The sequence below is a fragment of the Sus scrofa genome, chromosome 3, assembly GCF_000003025.6.
Source record: "Sus scrofa isolate TJ Tabasco breed Duroc chromosome 3, Sscrofa11.1, whole genome shotgun sequence".
Taxonomy (NCBI): domain Eukaryota; kingdom Metazoa; phylum Chordata; class Mammalia; order Artiodactyla; family Suidae; genus Sus; species Sus scrofa.
In genome coordinates, this window is record NC_010445.4 from 68,598,306 (window position 1) to 68,624,036 (window position 25,731).

At 55.1% G+C, this 25,731-nt stretch overlaps 3 protein-coding genes across 12 annotated transcripts; 2 read left to right on the forward strand and 1 right to left on the reverse strand.

The window, feature by feature from the left end:
- Positions 255–15,328, forward strand: RTKN (rhotekin). Of its 7 annotated transcripts, none has more exons than XM_021087344.1 (13): positions 680–801; positions 2,392–2,829; positions 8,222–8,421; positions 10,464–10,525; positions 10,623–10,676; positions 10,775–10,892; positions 11,057–11,266; positions 12,283–12,377; positions 12,482–12,588; positions 12,824–12,952; positions 13,609–13,777; positions 13,944–14,048; positions 14,627–15,328. In XM_021087344.1, the coding sequence occupies exons 2-13, from the start codon at positions 2,758–2,760 to the stop codon at positions 14,959–14,961; spliced, it is 1,656 nt and encodes a 551-aa protein (XP_020943003.1). In that variant the 5' UTR covers positions 680–801; positions 2,392–2,757; the 3' UTR covers positions 14,962–15,328. The 7 variants fall into 7 exon arrangements, with proteins under 7 accessions (XP_020943000.1, XP_020943003.1, XP_020943007.1 ...); XM_021087348.1 differs by having other exon boundaries at positions 686–801; positions 2,392–2,540; XM_021087343.1 differs by lacking the exon at positions 680–801 and adding an exon at positions 1,834–2,044.
- Positions 15,714–20,128, reverse strand: WDR54 (WD repeat domain 54). 2 transcript variants are annotated; one of them, XM_005662440.1, is made up of 10 exons: positions 20,012–20,128; positions 19,384–19,606; positions 19,169–19,231; positions 18,403–18,469; positions 17,956–18,009; positions 17,494–17,621; positions 16,502–16,602; positions 16,240–16,402; positions 15,979–16,053; positions 15,714–15,902 (listed from the first exon to the last, which is right to left on the reverse strand). In XM_005662440.1, exons 1-10 carry the CDS (start codon positions 20,062–20,064, stop codon positions 15,771–15,773), a joined length of 1,059 nt encoding a protein of 352 aa, XP_005662497.1. In that variant the 5' UTR covers positions 20,065–20,128; the 3' UTR covers positions 15,714–15,770. The 2 variants fall into 2 exon arrangements, with proteins under 2 accessions (XP_005662497.1, XP_003125040.1); XM_003124992.4 differs by having other exon boundaries at positions 19,990–20,116.
- Positions 20,167–25,120, forward strand: C3H2orf81 (chromosome 3 open reading frame, human C2orf81). Of its 3 annotated transcripts, none has more exons than XM_005662435.2 (4): positions 20,198–20,283; positions 23,026–23,256; positions 23,366–23,567; positions 23,675–25,120. In XM_005662435.2, the coding sequence occupies exons 3-4, from the start codon at positions 23,382–23,384 to the stop codon at positions 25,046–25,048; spliced, it is 1,560 nt and encodes a 519-aa protein (XP_005662492.1). In that variant the 5' UTR covers positions 20,198–20,283; positions 23,026–23,256; positions 23,366–23,381; the 3' UTR covers positions 25,049–25,120.

Here is a 25,731-nt window from a genome sequence, read left to right on the forward strand (position 1 = left end):
ATCCTCATAGCGGCACTGAGGAATGGAGGTAATTACTGTATCCCCATCGAACAGGTGAGAAAACTGAAGCTGAAACAGTTGACAGAACAAGTGCTTAAGCACTGCCCCGTGAATTGTGACCAATAAGGGACGGGGGGGGGGGACTTGGGAGGGGGGCAAAGAAGGGACATTTGGGACTGTAAGAAGTTGAAACTGTCTCCTCAGAAGCAGCTTAGGGGTGAGAATGGGCGCGGTGACAGGGCCGGGCTGGAGCGGCAGTGTGCCTGGCGGTGATCCCTGGGCGGCGGGATTTTCCGGGCGCTGGGAATCTGGCGAGCCCGGTGGGGGCGGCAGGTGGGGCGGGGCCTCTCTGGGCCCGCCCCTTGCCCAGGTGAGGCGCCGGCTAGCAGGGCCGGAAGGGGTGACGCGCCCCCGCAGTGCTCGCTAGGTGTGGGGGTGCCCTGGCTTTCGGGCCAGGCCTGGTTGGCGCCCAGGACTGGCCCGGCGGGCCCGGCCTTTGGAGGGGGGTGGAGGGTGCCGCGCCCAGCCCGACCCAGGTGTCGTCTCCGGGGGCGGAGTTTGGGAACCGGGAGGTGGGAGATTCCCGACCGAACAAGCTGGCGGGCGCCTAGGGACAGAAGTCGACGGGACAAAGCAGAGCCGGGCGGAGCGGGGAGTGCAGAGGGTAGGCAAAGGCGCGGGGCCGCGAGCATGTTCTCCCGAAACCACCGGAGCCGGGTCACCGTGGCCAGGGGCTCCGCCCTGGAGATGGAGTTCAAACGCGGCCGTTTCCGACTCAGCCTCTTCAGCGACCCACCCGAGGTGAGAGACTCGCGCCCTTGCCTTCTCCCTGGGCTCCGGTAGCCCCGGCTGCCTGGGCTTCCCGCCCCCGCCCGAGCCCTCGCGCGCCTAGGGGCGGAGATGCCGCGGGTCGGGTAGAAACTAGTGGTTGTTGACTTTAAAACTCAGGCGCGGGCCATCTGCTCGTTCATCGGACCGTGCCCCCCCCAGACATTCCCTGGCCCACTTGGGGTGATTTGCCTCTGCCTGGAAAAACTTCAGGTTGCCTTCAATTTAAGGGGCTCTAGGCTCGATTCCCAAAATGTGCCTGGACCCCGGCCCCTCCCGGGGTTCTGGAGCAAAGGGCGATGTGCAACTGGGCGGGCTCTCACAGCTCTGACTCCTGGTCCGGGCGCCCACTCCTTCCCCGGCCTCCAGCCGCATCTGGGACAGCCTTCATGGACAATCTCGACTTCTTGGCCAGGGCCAGCCTCTTCACCGAAACCCTCCCCAACTGCTCCTCTGCGGCTGAGGGAGTCGGCAGTGAGAGGGTTCCTTATTAACGATTTGGGATGATTTCCCACGCTCAAACTTTCAGCCTCCTTTCCTGGGGCTTTAGAGGAGTCCATCACTCTACCACTCTACACATTGCCCAGGTCTGAGCGTCCCCCCACCCCGTACCTCCCTAAGGAAGCTGGGCAGGGCTGAAAGTTGTGAGGGTGAGCTAGGACTTAGCGGGCAAATAGCTCCCCAAGGTTAGCTCTCCTTCCCCGCGGGGCCTGGAAAGGGTTAAGTGAGGGGGACTTTCTCACTCCTCCGGCTGGGATTCCAGGCCTGGCTTCTGATCTTTCCCCCACAGCCTGCCCCAGAACAAAAGCTCTTTCACAGCCATGTCCCAGTGTCCCCGGCCTTCTCTGACTGACTCAGAGGCTAGCGGGCCTGGGGGAGAGGGCCTCTGTCAGGTCCGGTGCCAGCCACGCCGTGTGGGGCCAGTGTGGGAGAAGTGAGGGGCGAGGCCCGGGGACCAGGAGGAGGGGCCTGTGAGTTGGGGCCGCCCCCGGAGGAGCCGGGGCGGAGCCGTTGGGCCCCGGCTGAGTCGAGTGTGACTCCGTGGGCCTGGAGTTGGTGGGGGTGGGGGGCGGTGGCAAAGCTGCAGCTGGCTGGGAATCGGGGCTGGTTTCCTGTCTGGAAGGGAAGGGGCCCGCAGAGGGGAGCGGGGGCAGCAGCAGCCAGGCACACCCCTGCCTTTCTCCCTCCCTCTCCTCTCTTCTCCTGGAAAAGCGAGGTAATTGTGAACCCGGGGTGGGGCTGGCTGGCTGGGGGCCCCTAGTTGGAAGAGGTGGCTCTGGGGGTGGGGCTGCATTTACCCCTCTGTCCCATTCCCTGGGCTCACTCAAGGCCTCACTTCTATCCCTTTTCTTCCTCAAACTAAGCCAGAACTCCTTCCGAAAAGCTCCAATCTCCTGACAAACCCCATGAACCTGCATGAAGTGTCCCCTCCCTGCCCCCGTCCAGTTGTGCCTGCCCCTCACGCCCTACCCGCACACAGATTCTCTGTCCGCCAGGCCAGGGGTGTGGGCGGGGGCTGGGGAGGGGCCAGAGTCGGAATGAAAGAGCCTTTTTCTTCCACAGCTGGGAGAACAGCTGCCACCAAAGCAAGACTGGACACTCTGTGCCCAGAGCCCCCGCTGCAGCTGGCCTCCTCGCCGGGGACCCTGCTCATCCTCACCTCGCTTTCCTTTCCTCCCATGCCTGGCTCCCACCAGGGCCCTGGAACAGCGGTAGGCAAGGAAAGTTTGTCACCGCAGCCAGAGGGGTCTAACGGGAGCGTAAGAGGGAAAGGGGCTGCCTCTGCCTTCTGCCCTCTGCCCAAGAACTGCCCACCTCTTTCAAGACCAGGGGATCAGCAGGAGGAGGGAGTGTGGGGCAGCGTGGTGCTTGCTCACCCCACCCCTCTGGAGGGGCCAACAGGGGAAGGGGCACCCGGGGGGCACAGAGATGCAGGACAGATTGCACATCCTGGAGGACCTGAATATGCTCTACATCCGGCAGATGGCGCTCAGCCTGGAGGTAACGCCCCCGCCCCTGGAGTTCACCTCCTCCACAGCCCCCCAGCCCCAGCCTCTGCCCTGTGCATTCCTGCTGGGCTGAGTGGGAGCCGGGCCTGCCCCAAATGGGGAGAGGGACAGGTGGTTCTGCATGTCCTTCGTTGGGTGCTATGTATGGACCCAGGCTCAGTTATGCCAATTAGGGGGCAACAGGGTCTTTATGCTTCTTTCTGGTGGCTCTGTGGGTGGGTGTGGATGCTTGTGCTGAGGTGGCGGAGGGCTCCTTTTAGGTATAGAAAGAAGAGAGGAGTTTATTAGGTATGGGAAGAGAGAGGTTTGTGGAAAGGATCTGACCTCACCACCGAAGGGGACGAGGAGTCTGGGTTGGGATGTAAGGATTCTCTGGGCCTGAAGATGGCAGGGCTGCTTATTCATTTCTTTATTCCTAATCACATTAGTTGAACACCTACTATATGCCAAGCTCCTTTCTAGATCTTGGGATACTTCAGTGAACCAAACGGAAGGGTCCATTCTATTGAGAGAACAGACAATAAACATGCATAAGTTCACAGGTGGGATCAATAAACATCGGGTAGGGGAGGCAGCATTATTATGACGGAGTCAGGGAAGGCCTCTGGGATCTCTGAGCTGTGACCAGAAGGATGTGAAGATTTGTGAAGTCTGGAGGAAGGGCTTTCCAGCAGAGGGCAGAGCAAGGGCAAATGCCCTTAATGAAAATGATGGTGTATATTTGGGAAAGATAGAGCCAATGTGGCTAAAACATAGTAGTTGGGGTCAAGCTGATAGGCAGGGGCCAGATTATGCAGGGCTTTCAGGGCCATGACAGGGGGACTTTAAGTGTGATGTTGGCCCATGGAAGGGTTTTAAACAGGGAACAGCTCATCCAATGCTTTAAAATGGTGGCTGTTGTGTTTATTTATTTATTTATTTTTCTTTTTGGCCACCCCATGGTGCCTGGAATTCTAGGGCAAGGGATCAGATTGGAGCCACAGTTGCAACCTACACCGCAGCTGTGGCAACAATGGATCTGCCTTTAACCCACTGTGTGGGGCAGGGATTGAACCTGCGTCCCAGCGCCCTGCCGCTGATTCCTGATTCCTGTTGCACCACAGCAGGAACTGCAGGGGCTGTTGTGTTTAAGGTGAATAGGCCAGGCAGGGGTCGGAGAGAGGAAGGCTGGCAAGAGAAGTAGAGGAAGAGCGCCAGCTAGGAGGTCGTATCTTTAGGGAAGTGGACCTGGTTATGTGGATTAAATGCTTATGTGGCAATAGGGAGAAGGGGGTGGATTTCAAATGATGTGGTAGATCCACTTGCTGATGGATTGGACATGAGGGTGAGGCAAAGAGAGGACTCCAGGATGATTCCCAGGTGTGTAGCCAAGCAGCTGGGCAGCGTGGTCATTGGTCATCTACTGAGATGGGCAAGGTAGAGGAAGCTGTGGAAGTGACTGCTTGGACCTGGCAGGGGGTTGCTGCTGAGGGAGGTCAGAGTCTAGCTCAGAAAAGCAATTTATGGCACAGGTGTCGCACCCTCACCCTGGTCCCACTCCCTAGCTCATGGTAGACATTACTAGTCAATCATGGCACTCTTCACCAACAACACCAAGTGTGGCCTCACAGTCTTTCTCAGCACAGCCTTGGCATAGGTTTTGCAGGTTGTGTCCTTTCATAAGGACACTGGGTAGCGGTGGGAATCCTGGCCTGGTAAGGAGGGGGCACCTTTATCTAATTTGTTTGTCTGGAAAGTGTAATTTTTTTTCTGAAATGCAGAAAGGTGCCCGAGGAGCCCATTAAGATTCTGACACTACCTATTGTCCTGTGTTGGTACATGAGATAAAAGCTATTTGCCTCCCCTGGCCCTCTGCACCAGCCATGTTACTAGTTACATGTGGCTATTTAAATTTAAAATTTAGTTAATTACAATGAGATAAAATAAAAAGTTTAGTTCCTTAATTACTCTAGCCACATCTCAAGCACTAGATGGCTACTGAACATTTCATCATTGCAGAAGATCTTATTGGACATGGCTGGTCTAGGTATGCAAATGTTTATATTCTGTATCCCACACCTTCTCTATAATTTTTCTTCATAGGAGCTCTGCCCAAGTTTTGGCACAGAGGCAGGGGCTTAGATTTTATTTCATCTCTTGTTCAGCCGTGGGCTGGTTGAAGGAGCTGTGTTCTTTCTCCATGAACCTCAGCAGTTCCCCAACCCCCATCCCATTGATCTTTCGGGGTTAGCAAGAAAGGTAGTCATGGAAGTGTAAATCTAAGAAGAGTCTCTGGAAGAGGCAACTTAAGCTGCAAGTAAAGGGGAGGTGGGAGTGCTGGGCCCACGCAGAGGTTAGTAGTTCTCAAATAGTGCTATGAAGGAAGTGGAATTAACCCCCCCCCCCACTGGCAATTTACAAACTGAGGCTCCAGAGTTTAGTTAGTCAAGTTCCTAAGCTAGGATTTGAACTTAGCCCTTGTGGAGATTCTAAAGAGAACAGAAGGTGATGAGAACCAAAGCAGGAAGGTCAGATGCAGAAGAGAGTGGGAGGGACTGGAAAGGATGCCTAGAGCAGCCTAATGTGTTCTGGGGCTTCTGCCCATGACTCATCCTCTTTCAGCCCCTTGGGCCCTGACCCAGGTCGGCTGACATCCAACCTGACATCCAAGGCTCCTTCCCAGGAGAGTCCAGTGAAAACACTGCCTGCCTGGGGAGGGAGGGTGTGCGGTGGGGAGGGGGTGACATGGAGCTCTCCCTGTGGTAGGGAGATGGGGGTGAAACTCAGGGAACCTGAGCCTGAGTCAGGATTCCCGACTCTGTCCAAGGGTGGGAGGTTTCTAGAGCATCTTCCACCCTGGGGCTGGGGGAGTGGATTCTGACCGGGTTGGGGGACAGGGAGGGGGTGGTAGCCAGGGTGTCCGCACTCGGAATCCAGCTCGTCCACGCTGGACACAGCGACTTCTCTGCAGCCCCTTACTCCAGTGTATACACTCTCCCCTTCCCGCATGCTCCCAGCCAAGGAGCCACCTTGGAGGGTAACCGCCACACAGAGGGGGCTCCTGGCCTCCGGCAGCTCCGGAGCCTGGAGCCCTTTCCTGGGCGAGGCCAGTGCTCCTGGAGGTGCCGTCCCTCCGCAGCTCTGTGGTTCGCGCAGCCCAAGCCTAGCCGGCCAGGCGCACTGAGGGACGGAGGGACTGCCTGCGCTTCGGAGCCCCTTGGCCACTCTCGCGGCAGTTGGGAGCTGATGTCACCGGCGCCCGAGCGCCTTGGGCGGGGGCGGGGCTGCTCCCGGGCCACCCGGGCGGCTCCGGACAGCGCACTGCCTGCGTCGCGCCGCACGTGCCATGGACAGGGCTAGGGAAGGATCCGTGAGTGCTGGGGCCGGGACCCAGAGGCTAGTCAGCAGGGGGCTTGAGGACGCCGCTTGGCCCCAACCCCCCACACCTGTCTGGGGTGTTTGTGGCAGAAGCTGGATGCAGAATGGGATGGGGGTTGGCAAGCAGCAAAGTGGGACCCCGGGGCAGGCAGGCACGGTGGGGGTGGGGGCAGTTGTGTAGTCTGAGAGGGCTGCCTGGTGGAGAGGGGATTAGGGCCCAGGAAGCCTATTTCTGAAGGGTCAGGAAGGGAAACGTGGATAGTGAGAGTGGTGTGAGGTGAGGGGTGATGACAGTCTGGTCCAGCCCATGTAGGGAAGGAAGAATCTGCAGGAAGGCTGGGCAAGGCAATTCCCGGAAGCAGGGATTTAGGGTGCTCAGGTTTTGGAGACTTGACTCACCAGGGACGGAAGCAAGGGCACAGTGTGGAAGAGTGCTGGTGTGTGGGAGAAGACAGGTTTTAGTTTCCCACAGTCACATTCACATTCCTCTTCCAACCCGGTGGCTCCACTGAGCTTGCCTTCTGATTCCTACCAACAGGGTTAGTCCTCTCTGAAGCCTTCCCCATCACCTCATCCAGGAGCAAATAGGGTCTGTTTGCTGTGAGTGTGTTTGTGCCATGACCTGGCACTTAAGGCGCAGCCATTAATGCCTGCATATCTCACCTCCCAGATGTGGAGACTTGGACCACAGAGGGAGGCTCCAGTGTTACTAAGTGAATGCTACTGGGGCTGAAATAGCGTCGTTAAAATAAACACCTCCACCATTCATGTACACCATAGGCTGGGCATTGTGCTGAGTGCCTGCTCAGCTCCTCCTTCCTGACCTCCTGCTTCACCTGCCTCCCCATCCCCATCCCTTGCCTCTGTCCCCACCTCCCAAACTCAAGGGGGCCAGCAGGTCCCCAGATTTGGGGTGTGTAGTGCATTCTGTTCAGCATGAGCAAACACAGCAGGTAGTATGCTCCTTCTCCACTGACCCCTTCCCAACTAGATGTTCTCTCTCATCTTGCGAATCTTTGGGGTAGACCAGGATGGACTTTACTATCTGTGGTCATTCTCAGCCTGGGTTGCACCTCAGAGTCCCTTGGAGAATTTTCCGAAAAAGGCAAATGCCCCTGTCTTAGAGATTCTTATTCTGCTAGTTTGAGGTGAGGCCTGGTGATTTTTTTTTTAAACTCAGAAGATTTAATTTTTTAAAAGGTAACAATTTCTAACAGGGCCATAGTAAAGAAGAGTATTATACAAAGTATCATAAATTGGTTTTCCATTTCTGGCTCCCAGAGCTACAACTACTACTATTTTATGCATATCTAAGGAGATATCTATATCTATCTATATCTATTTTTTGCATAAATGGTAGCATGCTATAATACTGTTCTACTTTATCTCACTTCATATATTTTGAAGATTTTTTCATTTTTGCACATCTACCTTACTCTTTAATGTCTGCAATATTCTATGTTCTGTGGTATAGACAGCCTATAACTTATTTAACCAATACCCTATTGAAGGACTTTTTAACATTCTAATTTAATTTTTAATGTTTTTGGCTGCACCTGCACCATGTGGAAGTTCCTAGGCCAGGGAGCAAACCTGCGCCACAGCAGTGATCCAGACTGCTGCAGTGGCAATGCAGTGCCACAAGAGAACTCCAAAGGACTTTTAATATTGTGTTTAAAATGATGCTGCAATAAATATGGTTCTGCCCACAAGTGTAACTATATCTTTAGGATAAACTCCTAGACATTGGCTAGCTGGATTAAAGGACATGTGAATTTGTAGGTTTCACAGATTTTCCCAAATTGCACTCGAAAGAGGCTGAAAAAAATTATACTCCCAGAGGGCATCTATATTTTTTACAATGCTTCTCTGCTTAATCCTGGGCAGCTGAAGCTGAGACTCAACTCTTGCCTTAAACACGTTCCTTTCACTTTCTAGTAGGTGACAGCCCACTTGGGGATTGAAGGGTGCTCCAGCCTGTCCCCTGACTGACATGTCCTTCTCATCCTTCTCCCGACTCCGGCTAGGACACAGAGTTGCAGAGAAAGCTAGACCATGAGATCCGGATGAGGGAAGGGGCCTGTAAGCTGCTGGCAGCCTGCTCCCAGCGAGAGCAGGCTCTGGAGGCCACCAAGAGCCTGCTGGTGTGCAACAGCCGCATCCTCAGCTACATGGGCGAGCTTCAGCGGCGCAAGGAGGCGCAGGTGCTGGGGAAGACAGGCCGGCGGTGAGCAAGGGGGGAGGCGAGGCTTTATGGGGGGTAGCAGTGCAGTGTGTACATGGACTGCCCTGAAGCTGGCTTCTTCATGAAGACTTACCACGGGCCTGGAAGACACCTTGGCGTCCTGCCACCACAGTGTGCTGCTCAGAGGTGTGCTAGTGAATTGCTAGGGCTGAGCTCAGGAAAGCAGTGTGTCTGGTGAAAGGCTGGCAGTCTGAGGGCTAGTAATGCAAAAGCCCTAATCTGCAAAGCCCTGCCTGTGATCTAATGAGGCGGGCTGCCTGGCTTCTGGAAACCTAGTTTCCTCCAAGCTAGTTTACCGAATGGCCAATCTGCTAAATGGCCAATTTATTGTAACTGACAACAGTTCACTGTACCTGGGGTTTGCCTCATCCGAGGTAGGGATTGGGAAGGGAAATAAAAAACATAATAAGGGAACGCCTACCCATCCACGTAATTAGACTGTGCATTCTAAACAGACTCACCTCTTAGATGTGAAGCCCAGCCTACCCTGACCATAGACTCTGCTGATCTGACAAATCTGCAGTGAAATGGTTGAGGCGATGGCTCTGGTAAAACTACAACGTGGGAGAAAATATTTGGAAAATTGATTATTCTGAGAACTGGCCATTTTTGATAAACTGGTCATTTTGAAAACTGGCTTGTGGCAAAGTAGCCTGCTTGGCCCCACAAGGCTGAGTGCCGAGAAGGTCCGGGCCCCTCACTGGCAGAGTGTCCATCCCAGCTCAGCCGGGAAGGCTGACACAAGAAGAGGCTGCCAGGAGCCCTCCAGAGCTCACCCAGGAAGACACCAGGGGAAGGAGGAAAGCTTCAGTTGCTGCTCCATAAAGTTGAAGGAAGGGCCAGCAGGCATGGGGACAGCTCCTACTATGACTTTTCTATCTTGTGAGAGGGGACCATTGAAGGCTCTGCCCTGCCCAATGGGTCACACACAGAGGGCCCACACACAGGGCCCACACACAGAGTGGGATGTGAAGTACACCCCAAGTCCCTGGCAGCCAAACACACTGCCGTCAGTGCCACATCAGTTAGTCACTAATTTCACTGTGATGAATCATGAATTAGTATAGCTAAGCTGGCCATCACCTGAGGAGAGGGATACTTGCTCAATTGGGTCCTAAGGATGGGTGGGGAGGGGAGGAAGGTGGATGTCCCCCCCTTCAGTGGGGGGACTGGGGAACTCGGGCCACTGGGAAGGTTTGGCCCATTAGCCAGGAGGATAGAGGGGAAATCAAAGCTCAGGGGAGGACAGAGAGAGGTTCGTGGCAAATGGAACACAAATGCTCCATACTGAGGTTCTTGATTTTCTGGCTGCCAGTACCCTCTTTTATCAAAGTGATGAGATGGTGGAGACAAGTAGCCTCCTTTATTGTTAAAAAGAGAGACTTGGAGTTCCCGTTGTGGCTCAGTGGCTAATGAATCTGACTAGGAACCATGAGGTTTCGGGTTCAATCCCTGGCCTTGCTCAGTGGGTTAAGGATCTGGCGTTGCCGTGAGCTGTGGTGTAGGTCACAGACACGGCTCGGATCCCGCATTGCTGTGGCTGTGGCAAAGTCTGGCAGCTACAGCTCCGATTCAACCCCTAGCCAGGGAACCTCCATATGCCATGGATGCGGCCCCAGAAAAGTCAAAAAACAAAGAAACAAAAACAACAAGAAAAAACGAGAGAGCCTGCAAAATCCTGCAAGCCTGGGGATTAATGGAGAAGAGTCCTTGAAAGGGAGCCTCTCTCTGGGCACCTGTCTCCTCAAGCCCCTCTTGTCCCTGGCAGGGTCTGGGCAGGTGGTCAGGGAGGGTGCTTGTGGGGGGTGGCCCAAGCTTTACTGTGTGTGAACTTAGTGCCTCTAGCATTCCCAAGCCCAGTGACTCGTGGGTTCAGTTGACAACTCTCTCTAACAGTGTCTCAGCTCTGCCCTATCAGCCAGGCTGGGATCTGGTGACTGGGCCCTGGGCAGGGGTGTCCTAGAGCCCTTGGGAACCAGAGCCAGAGAGAACAGTGTCTCTAGGATGTTGTGATTTGCCCACAGGCCTTCTGACAGTGGGCCACCCTCTGAACGCTCCCCCTGCCGCGGCCGGGTCTGCATTTCTGGTAAGAAGCACAAGTACCCCAGCTGTTGGCACTCCTTGCCCAACGACAAGATCTCCTGCCCCGTCTCAACCTCCGTTCCTACCCCTCTGCCCCTTAGACCTGCGGATCCCACTCATGTGGAAGGACACAGAATATTTCAAGAACAAAGGCGGTGAGTTCCATACATGCTGGGACCAACTGAAGGGAGGGGCCCTGAGATGGGAGGCCCCTGTGGGGCACACCTTTACCCGTTCTGTCCTCCGTCCCTAGACCTGCACCGCTGGGCTGTGTTCTTGCTGCTGCAGATCGGGGAGCACATCCAGGACACGGAGATGGTCCTGGTGGACAGGACCCTCACAGATGTCTCCTTTCAGAGCAACGTGCTCTTGTGAGGACCTCATCCCTGGGGCTCCCGCCTGTCTCCGCTGCTCTGGGGGGTGCCAGCGGACGGGAGACATCCCCGTGTGCCCTGTGCTTGCGCCACATCCACCCTCCTCCCCAGCCCCCAGCCTTCCCCTGGACCATCCTGCTTTCTTCATCCCATCCCTGTAGTGCCGAGGCAGGGCCAGACTTCGAACTTCGACTGGAGCTGTATGGGGCCTGCGTGGAAGAGGAGGGAGCCCTGGCTGGAGCGCCCAAGAGGCTGGCCACCAAACTCAGCAGCTCCCTGGGTCGCTCCTCAGGGAGGCGTGTTCGGGCATCGCTGGAGATGGCAGGGGGGTCAGGGAGCAGTCCCATCCTGCTCCCCACCCCCGCTGTGGGGTAAGGCCCCACATTCCTCCACTGCCCTCAGGTGACCTCTGCCCTGTGCTGAGTGTGCAGAACCTATTCCTCACTGCTCCCAGGACACACAGGCAGATGTGAATGAGCGGTGGCTACGTAGCTGGGAGGCACTGCCGCCTGTACCTCAGGGCTGGGCCCAAGGCAGATGAGAAGACCAACAGGAATGCAGGAAGAGCTAGGCTCCCGGGTCTTCACTTTTTTGCAGCAGCTAATACATCTCATGTTGCTAGAACAGTGTGCCCTGGTTGAAGCAGGGTAGCCTGGGTCCTGTGATGGCATCTACAAGTACCTGGAGGCACCAAGTGGAACCACAGGGCCTCTGATGAGCAGTTTGAGACCCTTGTGGGTAATGAACAGAGTGCTGATTTTGGAGACAGACATAAATTTGAATTCCAACTCCACCAGCTAAGCTATATTTTGGGTAGATTTCTTAACCTCATTAAGCCGAAAGCTGCCTCATCTAATAACTAAAGGATGCCACCAACCTCACAGGACTGTTGTGGGAATACAGCGGGATAACATGTTTCCTTTCCTTTCCTTTTATTTTTTAAAATCTTTTTAGGTCCACACTCGCAGCATATGGAAGTTCCCAGGCTAGGGGTCCAATTAGAGCTGTAGCTGCCAGCCTAGGCCACAGCCACAGCAACGCCAGATCTGAGCCACATCTGAGACCCACACCGCAGCTCACGGCAACACAGGATCCTTAACCCACTGAGCGAGGCCAGGGATTGAACCCGCGTCCTCATGGATGCTAGTCAGATTCTTTTCTGCTGAGCCACAACGAATGGAACTCCAGGATAACATATTACAAGCACAGAACCCGCACTTAGCAGGAGTGCAGTAGATGTCTGCTCCCACCCCTGTGGGGGAGGCAAGCTAGTTTTCTGTAGGGGGCCTGAGCAATGGGCATACCCCCCCCCCACCTCCCCCGGGCTGAGAACTCCTGCCCTGCAGCACGGCCCTCACTGGCTGCTTCCCGCTTCTCTGTCCCACAGCGGTCCCCGTTACCACCTCCTGGCTCACACCACGCTCACCCTGGCCGAGGTGCAGGATGGGTTCCGCACACATGACCTCACCCTCGCCAGTCCGGGTGAGTATGTATGTACGTGGAGGCTGCCGGATGGTGAGAAGAGGGGCCGCTGGATGGTCCCCTTCACATTCCCCATCCTCACCCTGCACTTCCTCCTCCCCCAGAGGAGAACCCTGCCTGGCTGCCCCTTTATGGTAGCGTGTGTTGCCGCCTGGTGGCTCAGCCTCTCTGCATGACTCAGCCTACAGCGAGTGGTCCCCTCAGGGTGCAGGTGAGGGGCCCTGAGGAGTGGAAGGGGACGGGGAAAAGGCAGAGGAGACCTGGATGACCTAGGGATCAAAGAACTACTGAGAAGGCGAGATTTGGATGGAGGAAGGAGGGATATGGCAAGACAGGAGGAGGAGCAGGCAGGAGGGGGGCAGACAGGAGCAGCTTCTCTGTGGGGGGCTGGGGAGAAGGGTGTTGGGGGTGCTAGTCCCCTAGGAAACCTTGAGTCATTTATGCAGCAAGCTGGGGAGCTGCAGGACTGGGTGCGAGTGCATGGAGTCCTGAAAGGCACAAACCTCTTCTGTTACCGGCAACCTGAAGACACAGACACTGGGGAAGAGCCGCTGTTTACTATTGGGATCAACAAGGTGATGAGTCCCTGGTGGTGAAGCCACCAGGTGCCAGGGTTTGGGAGCCTCTCCTTCAGGCCCCAGGAGGGTGGGCACAGAGAGATCAAAGCCAGCCTCCTGCTCTGAAGAGCACCACACCCAGCTTCTGGGTCAGGGATGCTGAGGGGACCGTATTCTCTCCAAGCATCACTGGAAAATGACCATCCCTTCTACTCACCAACCTCCACCCCCGCCGAGCCTCAGAAAGGGCCCTCTAGCCAGTTCAGGACTTCTCAGCCTCCTTCCATCTTTCTCCTCGGACACCAACCTGCACCTCCTTCACCTTCCCTGGTTTCCTCTCCCAAGGACCCCCTTTGTTTCTCAGCCCTTCTGCTGGCGTTGCTGCTGACTGTTACAGAAGTATGGAGGGCCCTCAGGCCTCAGCGTTCCCCTGCCTGCTCGGCCCCTCTTTCTCTGTTTCCATCTGCTCCTCTTTCCCTGGCTGAGGACCACCTGTCTCATCCCAGTGCTTTCCTGCCATTTCTTCCCATCTGGTCAGTAGGAGGCAAATGAGAGGGCTTAGTGAAAGCCCCGCAAACTCCTCCTTCTAAGGCAGGGATGACCAAGTCTGCCTGATGTCACTGCTGACTGTGACCAAGCTGACGGTGTAAAGAGACCCCATCTTTCTCCTGCAGGAGACGCGAGTCCGGGCAGGGGAGCTGGACCAGGCAGCGGGCCGGCCTTTCACCCTGAGCATCAGTAACCAGTATGGGGAGGACGAGGTGACACACACCCTTCAGGCAGAGAGTCGGGGAGCCCTGCAGAGCTGGATGGAGGCTCTGTGGCAGCTTTTCTTTGACATGAGTAAGAGGAGGAGCCTGGCTCGAGCCTTTGGGTAGGATTGGGGCTTGTCATTTTTACCAGAAGCCTCTATTTCGAGAAAGTGTGGAAGGGAATGCAGGAGGGGAGAGGGGGGCCTGGCCCTGTCACAGTCCTCCCCCACCCACCCCAATCAGTGCTCTCCCTCCAGGCCAGTGGAAGCAGTGCTGTGATGAGCTAATGAAAATTGAAACCCCTGCTCCCCGGAAACCACCCCAAGTACTGGCCAAGCAGGGGTCCCTGTACCATGAAATGGGTGAGTAGATGTGCACTCCGGACTCCTCACGGGAAGCGGGGTCGGGGACTTCAAGGGAACCCAGATAATGGAAACAGAGAGAAAGCATACTTTGGGCCAAGGCAGAACTCTGGGGCCCTAGTTCCACCCAGTCTTCCTTTCTCTTTCTCAACTCTTCTTAAAACCGCTTCCACCAAAGTTCAAAACAAATCCCCACAGAACCAGAGTCATTTCATGGATTTTTCCCCTAATTTCTTCTTTTCTGTTTCCCTTTCTGTATGCGGATTCCTGTCTCTTCCTCTGGCCCTTCGCCTGCCTGGCACTGCTTTCATTCTCCTCCTCTTTCTCATTTCTTTACCCCCTCCTGCCCACCCCCCTCTCCCTGCCACCCGGTCCCCTCCATGTCCCATAGTCTTATCAGAACCTGTGGCTCCAGGGGGCCCAGGTGAGGGGCTGCTCCTGCAGGATAATGCAATCTCGGCTGAGATCCAGGCTTTGCTTTCCTCTTATTATAGTGACAGGTGATGCTCAGGGCTGAGGAGGCCTGGGGCCTAAGCTCTGACTAGCCCCCTCCCCTCAATCCCTTCCTGGTGCCACAGCTATTGAGCCGCTAGATGACATCGCAGCCGTGACAGACATCCTGGCTCAGCGGGAGGGCGCGAGGCTGGAGCCGCCCCCGCCCTGGCTAGCAATGTTTACAGACCAGCCTGCCCTGCCTGGCCCCTGCTCGCCTGCTTCAGCGGCCCCCACCCCGGCCCGGACCCATTCCCATTCCTGGGGGAGACCCCGAACGTTCTCCCTGGATGCTGTCCCGCCAGACCACTCCCCTGGGGCTTCTCGCTCGGTTGCCCCTCTCCCCTCGCAGCGGCCCCCACGGTCCAGAGGTCTCTGCAGCCAAGGCCCGCCCCACACTTGGCTCCAGTCACCAGTGTGAGAGAGGAGGGTGCTGGCACCAGGATCTGGCCAGAGGTGGAGATGATCTGTGCACGGCTGGACTCTGGATTCGGCGCTGTTTGGAGCAGGTTGGCCAGCTGGGCCTCCCTTTCCTCTGCTGGACTGGGGGTAGGCTGCGGAGGGGGAGCAGAAGCCCCTCTTAACCTGTGGTTGCCATGGTGCTGAGGGACTCATTCCCAGGGCTGGCTGGGATCCCCTAAACCCTTCCTGGGAGAAAACTGGAAGCAACCCCGCCCTTCCTCCCTGCACTAACTAGCTTTGAGGATGGCACTGAAGAGCTTTGGGAGGAACGCACCTCCCTTGTGACTCCCCCATCAACCATTAAAGTTATTTAACAGCAGCCTTCACCGGTTTGTTTGTTTGTTTTGTGTTTTTACATCCACACCCTCGGCCTATGGAGGTTCCCAGGCTAGGGGTCGAATCCGAATCAGAGCTGCAGCTGAGGCCTATGCCACAGACATGGCAACACTGTATCCAAGCCACAACTGTGACCTACCCCACAACCTGTGGCAACAATGGATCCTTAACCCACTGAGGCCAGGCATCGAACCCGTATCCTCACAGAGACAGTGTCAAGTCCTTAACCTGCTGAGCCACAGTGGGAACTCCCATCTGGTTTTTGAGGACAGGTTGCCTTTTAGCTTGGTCTGGACTTGTCCCATCTCCTCACCCCTGGAGGTTAGTTTGCCAATTGTGAAGTGTGACTGTGATACTGAGTAATCAGACAAGGGCTGGGTGGAGGGGGTTACTTTATAAATAGCACAGGGAAGAAGGAGGGCTGAGTTCCTCTCACATGCTGCTGAATCTCAGGATCTCGGCGAGGTCGTAGCCAGTCACAGCAAAGGAGCTGCCGGAGGGATCACAGAATCGGGCACCACACACCTGGGTGTCGGGGACACACTCACCGTGACAGTGTTCCACCTGGGAGAGAAGAGCGCTGCTCAGGGCCTGCTGCCTCCCACTTGGGCCCCCACCCCTCGCCTCTGCCACCACACACCTCAACGTAGCCACTCTCCGGGCTTCTGCTCAGCTTCCAGATGTGTACAAAGGTGTCCTCGGCTGCAGAGAGCAGCTGTAAGAAAGGCACGGTGGACCAGTGGGAGGCAGGCCGTGCTGATGGGACTGGGATAGGCTGTAGTGCCCCGTCCCGGTGTCCAGGGAGGGGGCTAGGCTGAGGGGCAGAGATCAGCCTGTGGAATTCCTCTCAACAACCCGGCACCAGGAACAAGGGTAGGTCGGGAGAGAGGAGGAGACTGACCTTGCCCACCTCAGGAGCCAGGTCCAGGGCACAGATGGCCCGGGCATGAGCGTTGATCTGGACGTGCAGAGTTCCTGTACTGGCTTCATACAGACGCACCTGCCCATCCCCGTAGCCTGCTGCTATGGCTCCCTGCCACAGCTGCACAGACGGGCATGGGATCCTGCAAGGGTGACACCCGACTTTGATTTCCTAGACCCAAGCCCACTCCCCACCCTGAAGCTGTCTCAGGAAGGCCTAGGCCCCCTTCTGCCTCACCTACCCAAAGCCTGGAATTCGCGTCAGTAATTTGAATTCGGGCCCTGACCGCCAGACACACAGCAAGCCTGAGTCATCTGCTGTCACCATGTCAGCCACGCAGTCCTGTGGGGAACGGTGCGATCAGCTCTTCCCTTTCTCTGCTGCTGGGTCCTGTATTCAGGTCGCACTTGTATCTCTGCCTCTCCAGGGAAAGGGCAGCGTGTAGAGCCCTCACCCACTGAAGGGTTCTCCCGGAAGAATGAGATGCTTTCCTTGTATTCCTTACAGTGTCTTTCTCCCCACCCAGGCCCCAACACACACACACACACCACATGTTAGAGGAGGGAAGACAACTGTTCTCATTGGAAGAGTGATGGAACTGAGGCCATAGGGTCATGACCTTCTGGAAGGTCTTGCCATGAGCCAGTCACAGTCATGCCCAGACTCTGGGCCTTGTGACAACCCCCGACTGCAAGCAGCCAACATAGCCCATGGGCTCAGCTTTGTGCCAGGTGCAGTGAAGCATATGAATTAAAAGATACACATCCTGTTCTCAAGAGGTTTATATTCCAAACGGAGAGACAAGAGTTGTCTTTGAGGGCAGTGTTAATTCAGGGCTCAGTTAAGGGAGATCATTGGGAGCTGGAATAGGGGGAAGGCTTCCTGGAGAGGGTAGCAGTGGAAGGGGGCCTGATCGGGTGGGCATGGCCCACGTTCGGAGAAGGCAGCCACACATGGCATAGCTGGAAAGCATCTCAAAAACCATCTGTTCCAGCTCCTTTGTTCACAGCAGGGTTGTAAAGTGTGAGTGAACCATTAAATGCCACATAAATATAAAGTACCCCTGGCTTCATCCCTGGACCTGAGGTTGCCAAAGCCTAGAAAAGTGCAGCAATTTGCCCAAAGTCACCCAGCTGCTTAGCAGCAGAGCCAAGACTTGACCCCAGGTTTCCTGCCTCCCAGGGTGGGGAAGGCCCCCAGACTCTCCGGAACAGGTAGGGGGCATCCACTCACCTGTCCCTGGGCAGCCTCCGTGGCAATGTCTGTGACTGGTGTCTGGTGCCCAGCCAGCTCTTCACTCAGTACAATGTTGGGACCCTTGGCTGGGATGTCAAACACTAGTACCCGGCCTGACCACGTTCCTGCAGAAACAGGGCTCTGCTGATGGCTTCCTGATTCTCCCGGGTCTCCAGCAACCACCCTCAGCACCCGCCCCCTCCCCATCCCAGAGGCCTTAGTAACAAACCCACCTCTCATGGCTCCAACAGCCTCATTCCTACATTCACTACGCCTTTCCTAGCCCACTCTGCCCCTCTGAAGGCCTCCATGGCTTTTTCTGAGTCTCTCAGATCCCTCTTCACTCCCACCATTTCCTCCAACCCTCCACAATTTTCTCAGACCTTCAGCAGCCTCCTGGTCAAAGCCCACATCTCTCCCCCTCAGCACCCCCCAGTACCCTGTCCCTGGCCCCCTTACCCACACAGATGAAGTGGCCACTGGCGGCAATTCCTCGGGCAAACACAGCCTGCACTGAGTATGAGAGGGGAAAACTATTAGAAATGGCATCTTGGGAGTTCCCGTCATGGCTCAGTGGTTAACGAATCCGACTAGAAACCATGAAGTTGTGGGTTCGATCCCTGGCCTTGCTCAGTAGGTTAAGGATCCAATGTTGCCGTGAGCTGTGGTGTAGGTTGCAGACATGGCTCGGATCCTGCATTGCTGTGACTCTGGCATAGGCCGGTGGCTACAGCTCCGATTCGACCCCTAGCCTGGGAACCTCCATATGCCATGGGAGCGGCCCAAGAAATGGCAAAAAGACAAAAAAAAAAAAGAAAAAAGAAAAAGAAAAAAAAAAAAGAAATGGCATCTCCCCATGCTCCGACAAACACTCCCTACCTCCACCCCACCCAGTCCTGCAGGTACCTGGAGAGGCATCTCCAGAGTCCAGTGCATGCCAATAGACCATGACAGAGCCGTCAGACTCGTACATCTGGAAGACCAGGGCAAGGATGGGGGTCACAACTCAACGGACCTTTGCTGAGCTCTGTGCTGACTACTCCACATACATGGGTTAGCCATAGCCCATTTAGTCCTCAGAACCTGGGAGAGAGACACCCCTTTATCCCCATTTAATAGAGAAGGACACTGAGGCTCTAAGAAGTTAACTACATTGCACAAGGTCATACAAGTAATAAAGGGGCAGATATTGGAGAAGGCACTTGGGAATTGGAAAACAGGGAAGGAAGATGAGAAATAAGGAGAAGGAGGAGCTCCCGTCGTGGCTCAGTGGTTAACGAATCCGACTAGCAACAATGCAACAATGAGGTTGCGGGTTCCATCCCTGGCCTTGCTCAGTGGGTTAAGGATCCAGCATTGCCCTGAGCTGTGGTGTAGGTCGCAGACGCGGCTCGGATCCCACATCGCTGTGGCTGTGGTGTAGGCTGGCAGCTACAGCTCTGATTTGACCCCTAGCCTGGGAACCTCCATATGCCACAGGATCAGCCCTAGAAAAGGCAAAAAGACAAAAAAAAAACAAAAAACAAAACAAAACAAAAAAAAAAAAACGGAGAATGGGGGCTAAGCCTGTGCAAAGTTTGGAAATGTTTATAGGCAAATGGGGAAAGGTCCAGGGGCCTTGGAGAGGAGTTGAGTAGACTAGTGGGAGAGGACAGGAAGGTCCTTCTCTTACCTGTATTCCTCGATGTGAGGTGAGTACCAGCAACACTCGGAAAGGGAGGACACACCAGTGGACCTGGAAGGAGGTGAGAAGTGGGCAGAGCAGAGGACACGAAGCCTCAGAAGTGTGGAAATTCAGAGAGTTAGGGAAGGCCGATTTCTTGAGGTTTGGAGAGGGACTGGGTTAGGGCTGCGTTCAGCAACATCACTCCCAGGTCCATGGCTCACCTGGGTGATGAGTGGGGGGCTCACTCCAGCGCCCTGCTTCGCGTGGAGTTGGCGCTGGGCCAAGGGCACACCCTCAGGAGCAGCGCTGAGAAGCTGGGCGCTGGGTCCATGGACTACTCCAAAATGTGTGAGGTTGCGGACAGGCAGCTGCAGCACACTGAGGTTGTTGCACAGAGCGGCCGCCGAGCCTCGAAGGGGGATAGAGCGCTCCCGGTGGAACATCCTAGGGGAGAGAAGTCCGAATTCCAGGCGCTCAGGAGACAGCGGAGATTCCTGAGCGTGTTGGGGTGGGGGTGGGGTGCTGTCAGAAGGCATTGGGAGAGACCCCCGGGGCTGGATCATGATGTCCATGGGGGCCTCGAGGACGGCGATGGCGCGGGGTGGTGGTGGTCACGTGGCGTGGGAAGGGTATCAGGGAGCAGACGAGGGGAACCCCAGGGCTGAGTTATGAGGTGATGCGGGGAATCCCAAAGGAGGAATGGTGATGGCACAGGACCCAGGGGCCCCAAGACCCCGAGCCAAGGCGGGAGGAAGCAGGGTAGTCCTCAGGTCTTTCCTCCCTCAGCTTGGCTCCGCGAAGCCCCCGGACCAGGCTAGAGTTCACACCAGGATTTCCAGGTCGTCTTGCCTGACTCCAGAAGCGTTCGGTACCCCAGTCTCCTCCGAATCCGCCGCCACCATAGAGACGACGCACGTACGCACGACCGCTGGGTGGGGCGAGCAACGCGAACGCGCAGCGCGCGATGCGGCTGCCGGGGCAACTGTGGGCGGGGCGAGCGTCCCAGCGCGCGGTTGCCCAGGCGACCGTTAGGCCGCAGCTGCGAGCCTTGGCTGGGCAGGAAAGCCCGCCGGACCGCTGGGGTTGGAGCTACCGCTGCGGTGATGGCGCATGAAGGCTCGGTGAGCTTCAGCTCAGCTGAGGGTGCTCCAGAGCGGGGACAGACCGTTAAGATTGGTGTCCTGAACCTTGGGACAGCTCTGTGCCATCTGGCTCCCGCCTAGTAGGCAGGAGTTCAAGATGACTAAGGAAGCCATGTCGGTGCATTAGAGCAGAAATCCTACATCTGTACCGCACGCACTCAGAAGCATTGTCACACTCGTAAGCTGAGGGAAGGGGGTTATATGGGGGTACAGAGCCCAGGAACAAGAAATGACCCTGGAAACAGCTAATGCATGTAATAACAAGTCTCTTACATTGAGGTACTCATTTGAATAGATAAACAGAATTGGCCAGGCATGCGGGAGAGGTGTTGCTAGATAAGTGATATTTCGAGAATTTCAGGAGGTTGCAATGGATTAAACAATAATTTTTCTTTCTTTCTTTCTTTTTTTTTTTTTTTCTTTTTGTCTTTTTGTCCTTTTAGGGCCGAACCAGCGGCATATGGATGTTCCCAGGCGAGGGGTCCAATCGGAGCTGTAGCCGGCTGCCTACATCACAGCCACCGGCAAGGCCAGATCTGAGTCGTGTCTGCCACCTACGCTATAGCTCAGGGGCAACGCTGGATCCTTAACCCACTGAGCGAGGCCAGGGATTGAACCTGAAACCTCATGGTTCCTAGTTGGATTCGTTTCTGCTGCACCATGGTGGGAACTCCAAAGCCAAGAAATTTTAAAATAAAACAGACTTGAAGAGCATTTGTGCAACAATATCTCCAATCCTTCTGATCAGGTTACTTCTAGGCACAGTCACTATCACAGGTGTCACATGAGAGGCTGGAAGGGGAACTCTAAGGAACTGACACCCCTCTCCCAGCCCTACCTGCTCTGCTCTGGCCAAGCCTGGACTGGGCTGTGAACCATTACCTGGGCTTGCCAACAGGGCTGTTCTACTAACAGAGAGGAAAAATGGGGCTTGAGGGATTTTGAGTTCAGTGTGAGGTTTAGGAAATACTAGAGTTGGGGAACACCATGCATGAGACAATAGGTTGGGAGTGGGGAGGCAAAATGTTGGGAAGAAAATTTTGGAAGCAATCAGGTTCAGGGAGACTGTTGTGGGAAAGTGAGGAGGCTCCAAAGAATTTGCTGGTAAATTCCCATGTCCCTAAAATGGATATTTTAGGACTAGTTTTTTTCTTTTTCAGTGGATTTTTCTTGGTTATAAAAGGAAACAATCATTGTAGAAAATTTACAAAATGGAGACGTGTATAGAGGAAAGAAATATATCTACTGTAATTTTTGTCCTTTTCTTCAACATCATACTTGATATGTAATTTTGTATCCTCTTTCTTTCATTTAACATTACTTTTTCCCAGGAGATCCCCCTGTGAGGCAGTGTTAAGGATCCCACGTTGCTGCAGCTGTGGCGTAGGTCTCAGCTTTGGCTTGGATTAGATCCCCAGCCTGGGAACCTCCATATGCTTCGGGAGTGGCAAAAAAAGTATTTTTCCCATGGTATTGTAAATTCTTCCTAAAGATTGCCTTTAATCATTGCATAATATTCCATCATATAGGTAGTACACAATTAGCCATCTCTTGTTCTTGTTAGACCTATGTTTTCAATGTTTTGCTATTATAAATAACATCACGGACTATCTTAGAGAATACATATATTTTTTCTTTTTTTCGTTTCTTTTTTTCTTTTCAGGGCTGCACCCGAGACATATGGATGTTCTCAGGCTAGGGGTTGAGTTGGAGCTACAGCTGCTCGCCTTCGCCACAGCCACAGCCACAGCCACGCGGATTCCGAGCTGCATCTGTGACCTACACCACAGCTCACGGCTTCGTTGGATCCTTAACTCACTGAGCGAGGCCAGGGATCGAACCCGCAACCTCATGATTCCTAGTCAGATTTGTTTCCACTGCACCACGACGGGAACTACATAATGTATTTTTATTTTCATTTCAGAATATGCCTTTGGGTATATTTATAAAACTGGAATTGATATTTTTAAAAGTTGGACATCTCTTCTTTCCAGGGCAGGGATCAAATCTGAGCTGCAGCTGCGACTCATGCCACAGCTGCGGCAATGCTGGATCCTAAAAGTTGGACATCTTTTCAAATATTTATTAGTCATCAATAGTTCTGCTTTTGTGAAATATTATGTCCTTTGCTTATTATCCTTGGAGATATTATTATTATTATTACTGTCTTCTTAGGGCCACATGAACAGCATGGAAGTTCCCAGGCTGAGGCCAGGGATTGAACCTGCATCCTCATGGATACTAGTTGGGTTCTAAACCCGCTGAGCCACAATGGGAACTCCAGAGGTATTATTATTATTATTTGGCTGCACTCTCGGCAGGTGGAAGTTGTCAGGACAGGGATCAACCCTGTGCCACAGTTGGGGCAACAATGCCAGAAGGGAACTTCAGTCTTATGATTTTAAAAACTTTCATGTGAAGTTTTAACATATTTGGGAATATCTGTCCTTTCAAAAATTTGTTGCAAATGTTTTTGTTTGTTTGTTTGTTTAGGAAGCAGGATAAAGTCAAGCTCTGGAGTCAGAGAAACCTGTATCTGGAGTATGACTCCACTACTTCCTTGTTCTGTGATCCTGGGGAAATTGTCCTTTTCAAAAGGCTCTTCCTTCCTACTAGATAACTCTAGCAAGCTTCCTCCTAGCGCATAAAAGCGTCTCCCCGCCTTGGTTTCCAGCCCTGATTATCCTGTTTTTTTTGTTTTTGTTTTTGTTTTCCCCACAGAGGCAGGAGAGGCAGGCACGAGACCGCGGGATGACTCGATCCAAGGCGGAAAAGGTCCGGCCGCCAACAGTTCCGGTGCCACAGGTGGACATCGTGCCTGGGCGGCTTACTGAGGCCGAGTGGATGGCGCTCTCGGTTCTTGAAGAGGGCGAGGAAGTGGTGGGGGACATCTTGGCTGATCTGCTGGCCCGAGTCATGGACTCCGCCTTCAAAGTCTACCTGACCCAGCAGGTGGGCCTGGATCCTGGTCCTTCAGACCCATCTCCCCTCTCCCTGACCCCTTCCTGCTGGCCTGAGACCCTCTTTCGCCTCCTCCTCAGTGCATTCCATTCACCATCAGTCAGGCACGGGAGGCCATGCTGCAGATCACCGAGTGGCGCTTCCTGGCCCGGGACGAGGGAGAAACTGCAGTGGCAGAGGACCCTACGTGGGGAGAGGACGAAGAACCTTCCGCTTGCACGACGGACGCCTGGGCTCAGGGATCCGTGCCCGTGCTGCACGCGCCCACCTCGGTGGGGCTGGAGGAGACCTTCCCAGGCGAAGTAAGCCCAGCCCCCAGCTACCTCCCGCCACTCACCTTAGTGCCTCTCTCCCCTTTGCGACGTCTCACTACTCAACTTCTCACCACCACCCTGGTGCATTTCCCCAGGACCGAGGGAGCGTGGATCAGATCACTTTAGGAAGATCGTGGATGGATACAGGCTCTCAGGAACCGATGGAACCTTGGGACCGCTGTCTTCCAGAGCAGAGGGTCGTCCCAGGTCCCTCATCCACCCTGGAGCTGCTTAAGGAGACAGGGCCTCGAGGTCCTTTAGAGGAATTGGAACTGGACGGCCAGGCGAGGGGCCACCTCTCCTCGGTCGGATGCTTGACCGTGAGCAGCCAACTGTCGATGGAGATGGCGGTCGCAGGCGGTCCTCACCTTTCTCTGGAGCCGACCCCGGTTGCCAGCCCCAAGGGCTCGGTCGAGAAGGCACAGCCCTTCAGCTCCCCGTTCTCTCTCGAGGACCTCTACTATTGCACGCCCCAGGCTCAGGCGGCTGGAGACAGGATGGAGCCCAAGAAGGAGGAGGTGCCCTTCATCTCCTCGAGCGGTTCGGTGTCTGGAACTTCTGCTGGTGGTCTCAGCACGCTCAGCTCCTCCTCTGGGTTCCAGCCGCAGCAGCTCTGGCGCCCCGATGCGCGGCCCAGCTCACTTCGCGGCAGAATTGGCCCCAGCGCGGAGATGGAGCGCCTGGACCCCGCGCGGCTGCCTCGCCGCTGGGTGCGCCCCCTGGCGGAGGTTCTGGTCCCAAACTCCGAGATGCGCCCCCAGAAAGCCTACCGCGGGTGCCTGCAGAGCCGGAAGACCGAGGCCCCGGCCGGTCCGCAAGCCCCCGGTCCCGACGTCCGCGTCTCCCCATCAGTATTCTACCCTCTCCCGCCTGGCGTTCCTTTCCGAGCCTTGGCCCCCGGCCGCAGACTCCAATTCCCCACTTTAAGCTCAGGCCTACCATCGCCAGGCTTTGGTTCAAAGCTGCCCTTCCCCAGTTCCAGGCTCCGCTTTCCCATCACACACTCGGTGCTCCCAGATGTGGCCCACAGTCCTAGTCCCAAACTATGGCCAGGTGCCAAGTGGCCCAGCGGCTGGGAAGGGGAGGCCGAATTGCTGGGCGAGCTGTGGGCCGGCCGCACCCGCATACCTCCTCAGGGCCTGGACCCTGGGTACCGGGAGAGCCAGGATCCTCACAAGTGGCCTCATCCCGCGCCCCAAGTTCTTGAGGCCACATCCCAGGTGATGTGGAAGCCGATGTTGCTGCCTGAAGCCTTAAAGTTGGCTCCTGGTGTGAGCATGTGGAACCCAACCACCCAGGAGCTGCTCAGCTCTGCTGAACCTCAACAGGAGGACAAAAAAGGCAGCACCTCTCCTCCCATCCACACAGGTGCCCCAGAACCACAGGTGACTGTGGCACAGATCGTGAACAACTCAACGCCCAAAATGTGGTCACTCCCCTTCAACCACCTGCTCCATTATGAGCCCTGAACCTCAGGCGGTGGGACTCCTACCCTCCTTCTGTCTACTTGCTGGAAATAAACACCTGAGTTGTCTTAGGAATTGGCCTGTGTCTCTGTCAGTTTCTTCCAAGTGTGTGTTCTCACTGAACTGGAGAGGTCAGGGATATAGAACATTGGCTCCAGGGGTAATTGCATGACTATGCTTAGGAGACTCTGCTTTAGGGCCAGAGAGGCTGAGGCATTCTAGAGAATCATCCCCCTCTCCACCAAGGAGCACATATAAGGGTTGCAAGTAGAGTCTGCCTCAGTTTAGAGAACTTAGAGATTGTCCTTCCACTAGGGGGGAGGAAGTGATTCAGGACATGAGGAATTTGGGAGATTCCTGGTGGTGTAGCGGGTTAAGGATCCCTTGTCCCTGTAGCAGCTCAGGTTGCTGCTGTGGCTCACATTCCACCCCTGGCCCAGGAACTTCTACATGCCATGGATGGTGGAGAAAAAAAAAAAAAAAAGACCTGAATTTGATTTCCAGTCTCTGGAGCTCTGTCAATTCACCTTAAAGTGCAAATCCAAGTTTCACTGGGAGGCAAATTTGAACCTATTCTGGGAAGCCCTGACTCTCCTGATCTTTGACTTGAACCAGCATTGGAGTGAGGCAATTGGGTAGCTAGGGAAAACAATTTAAGGAGGAATTCACTTTCACTTTCAAACGGG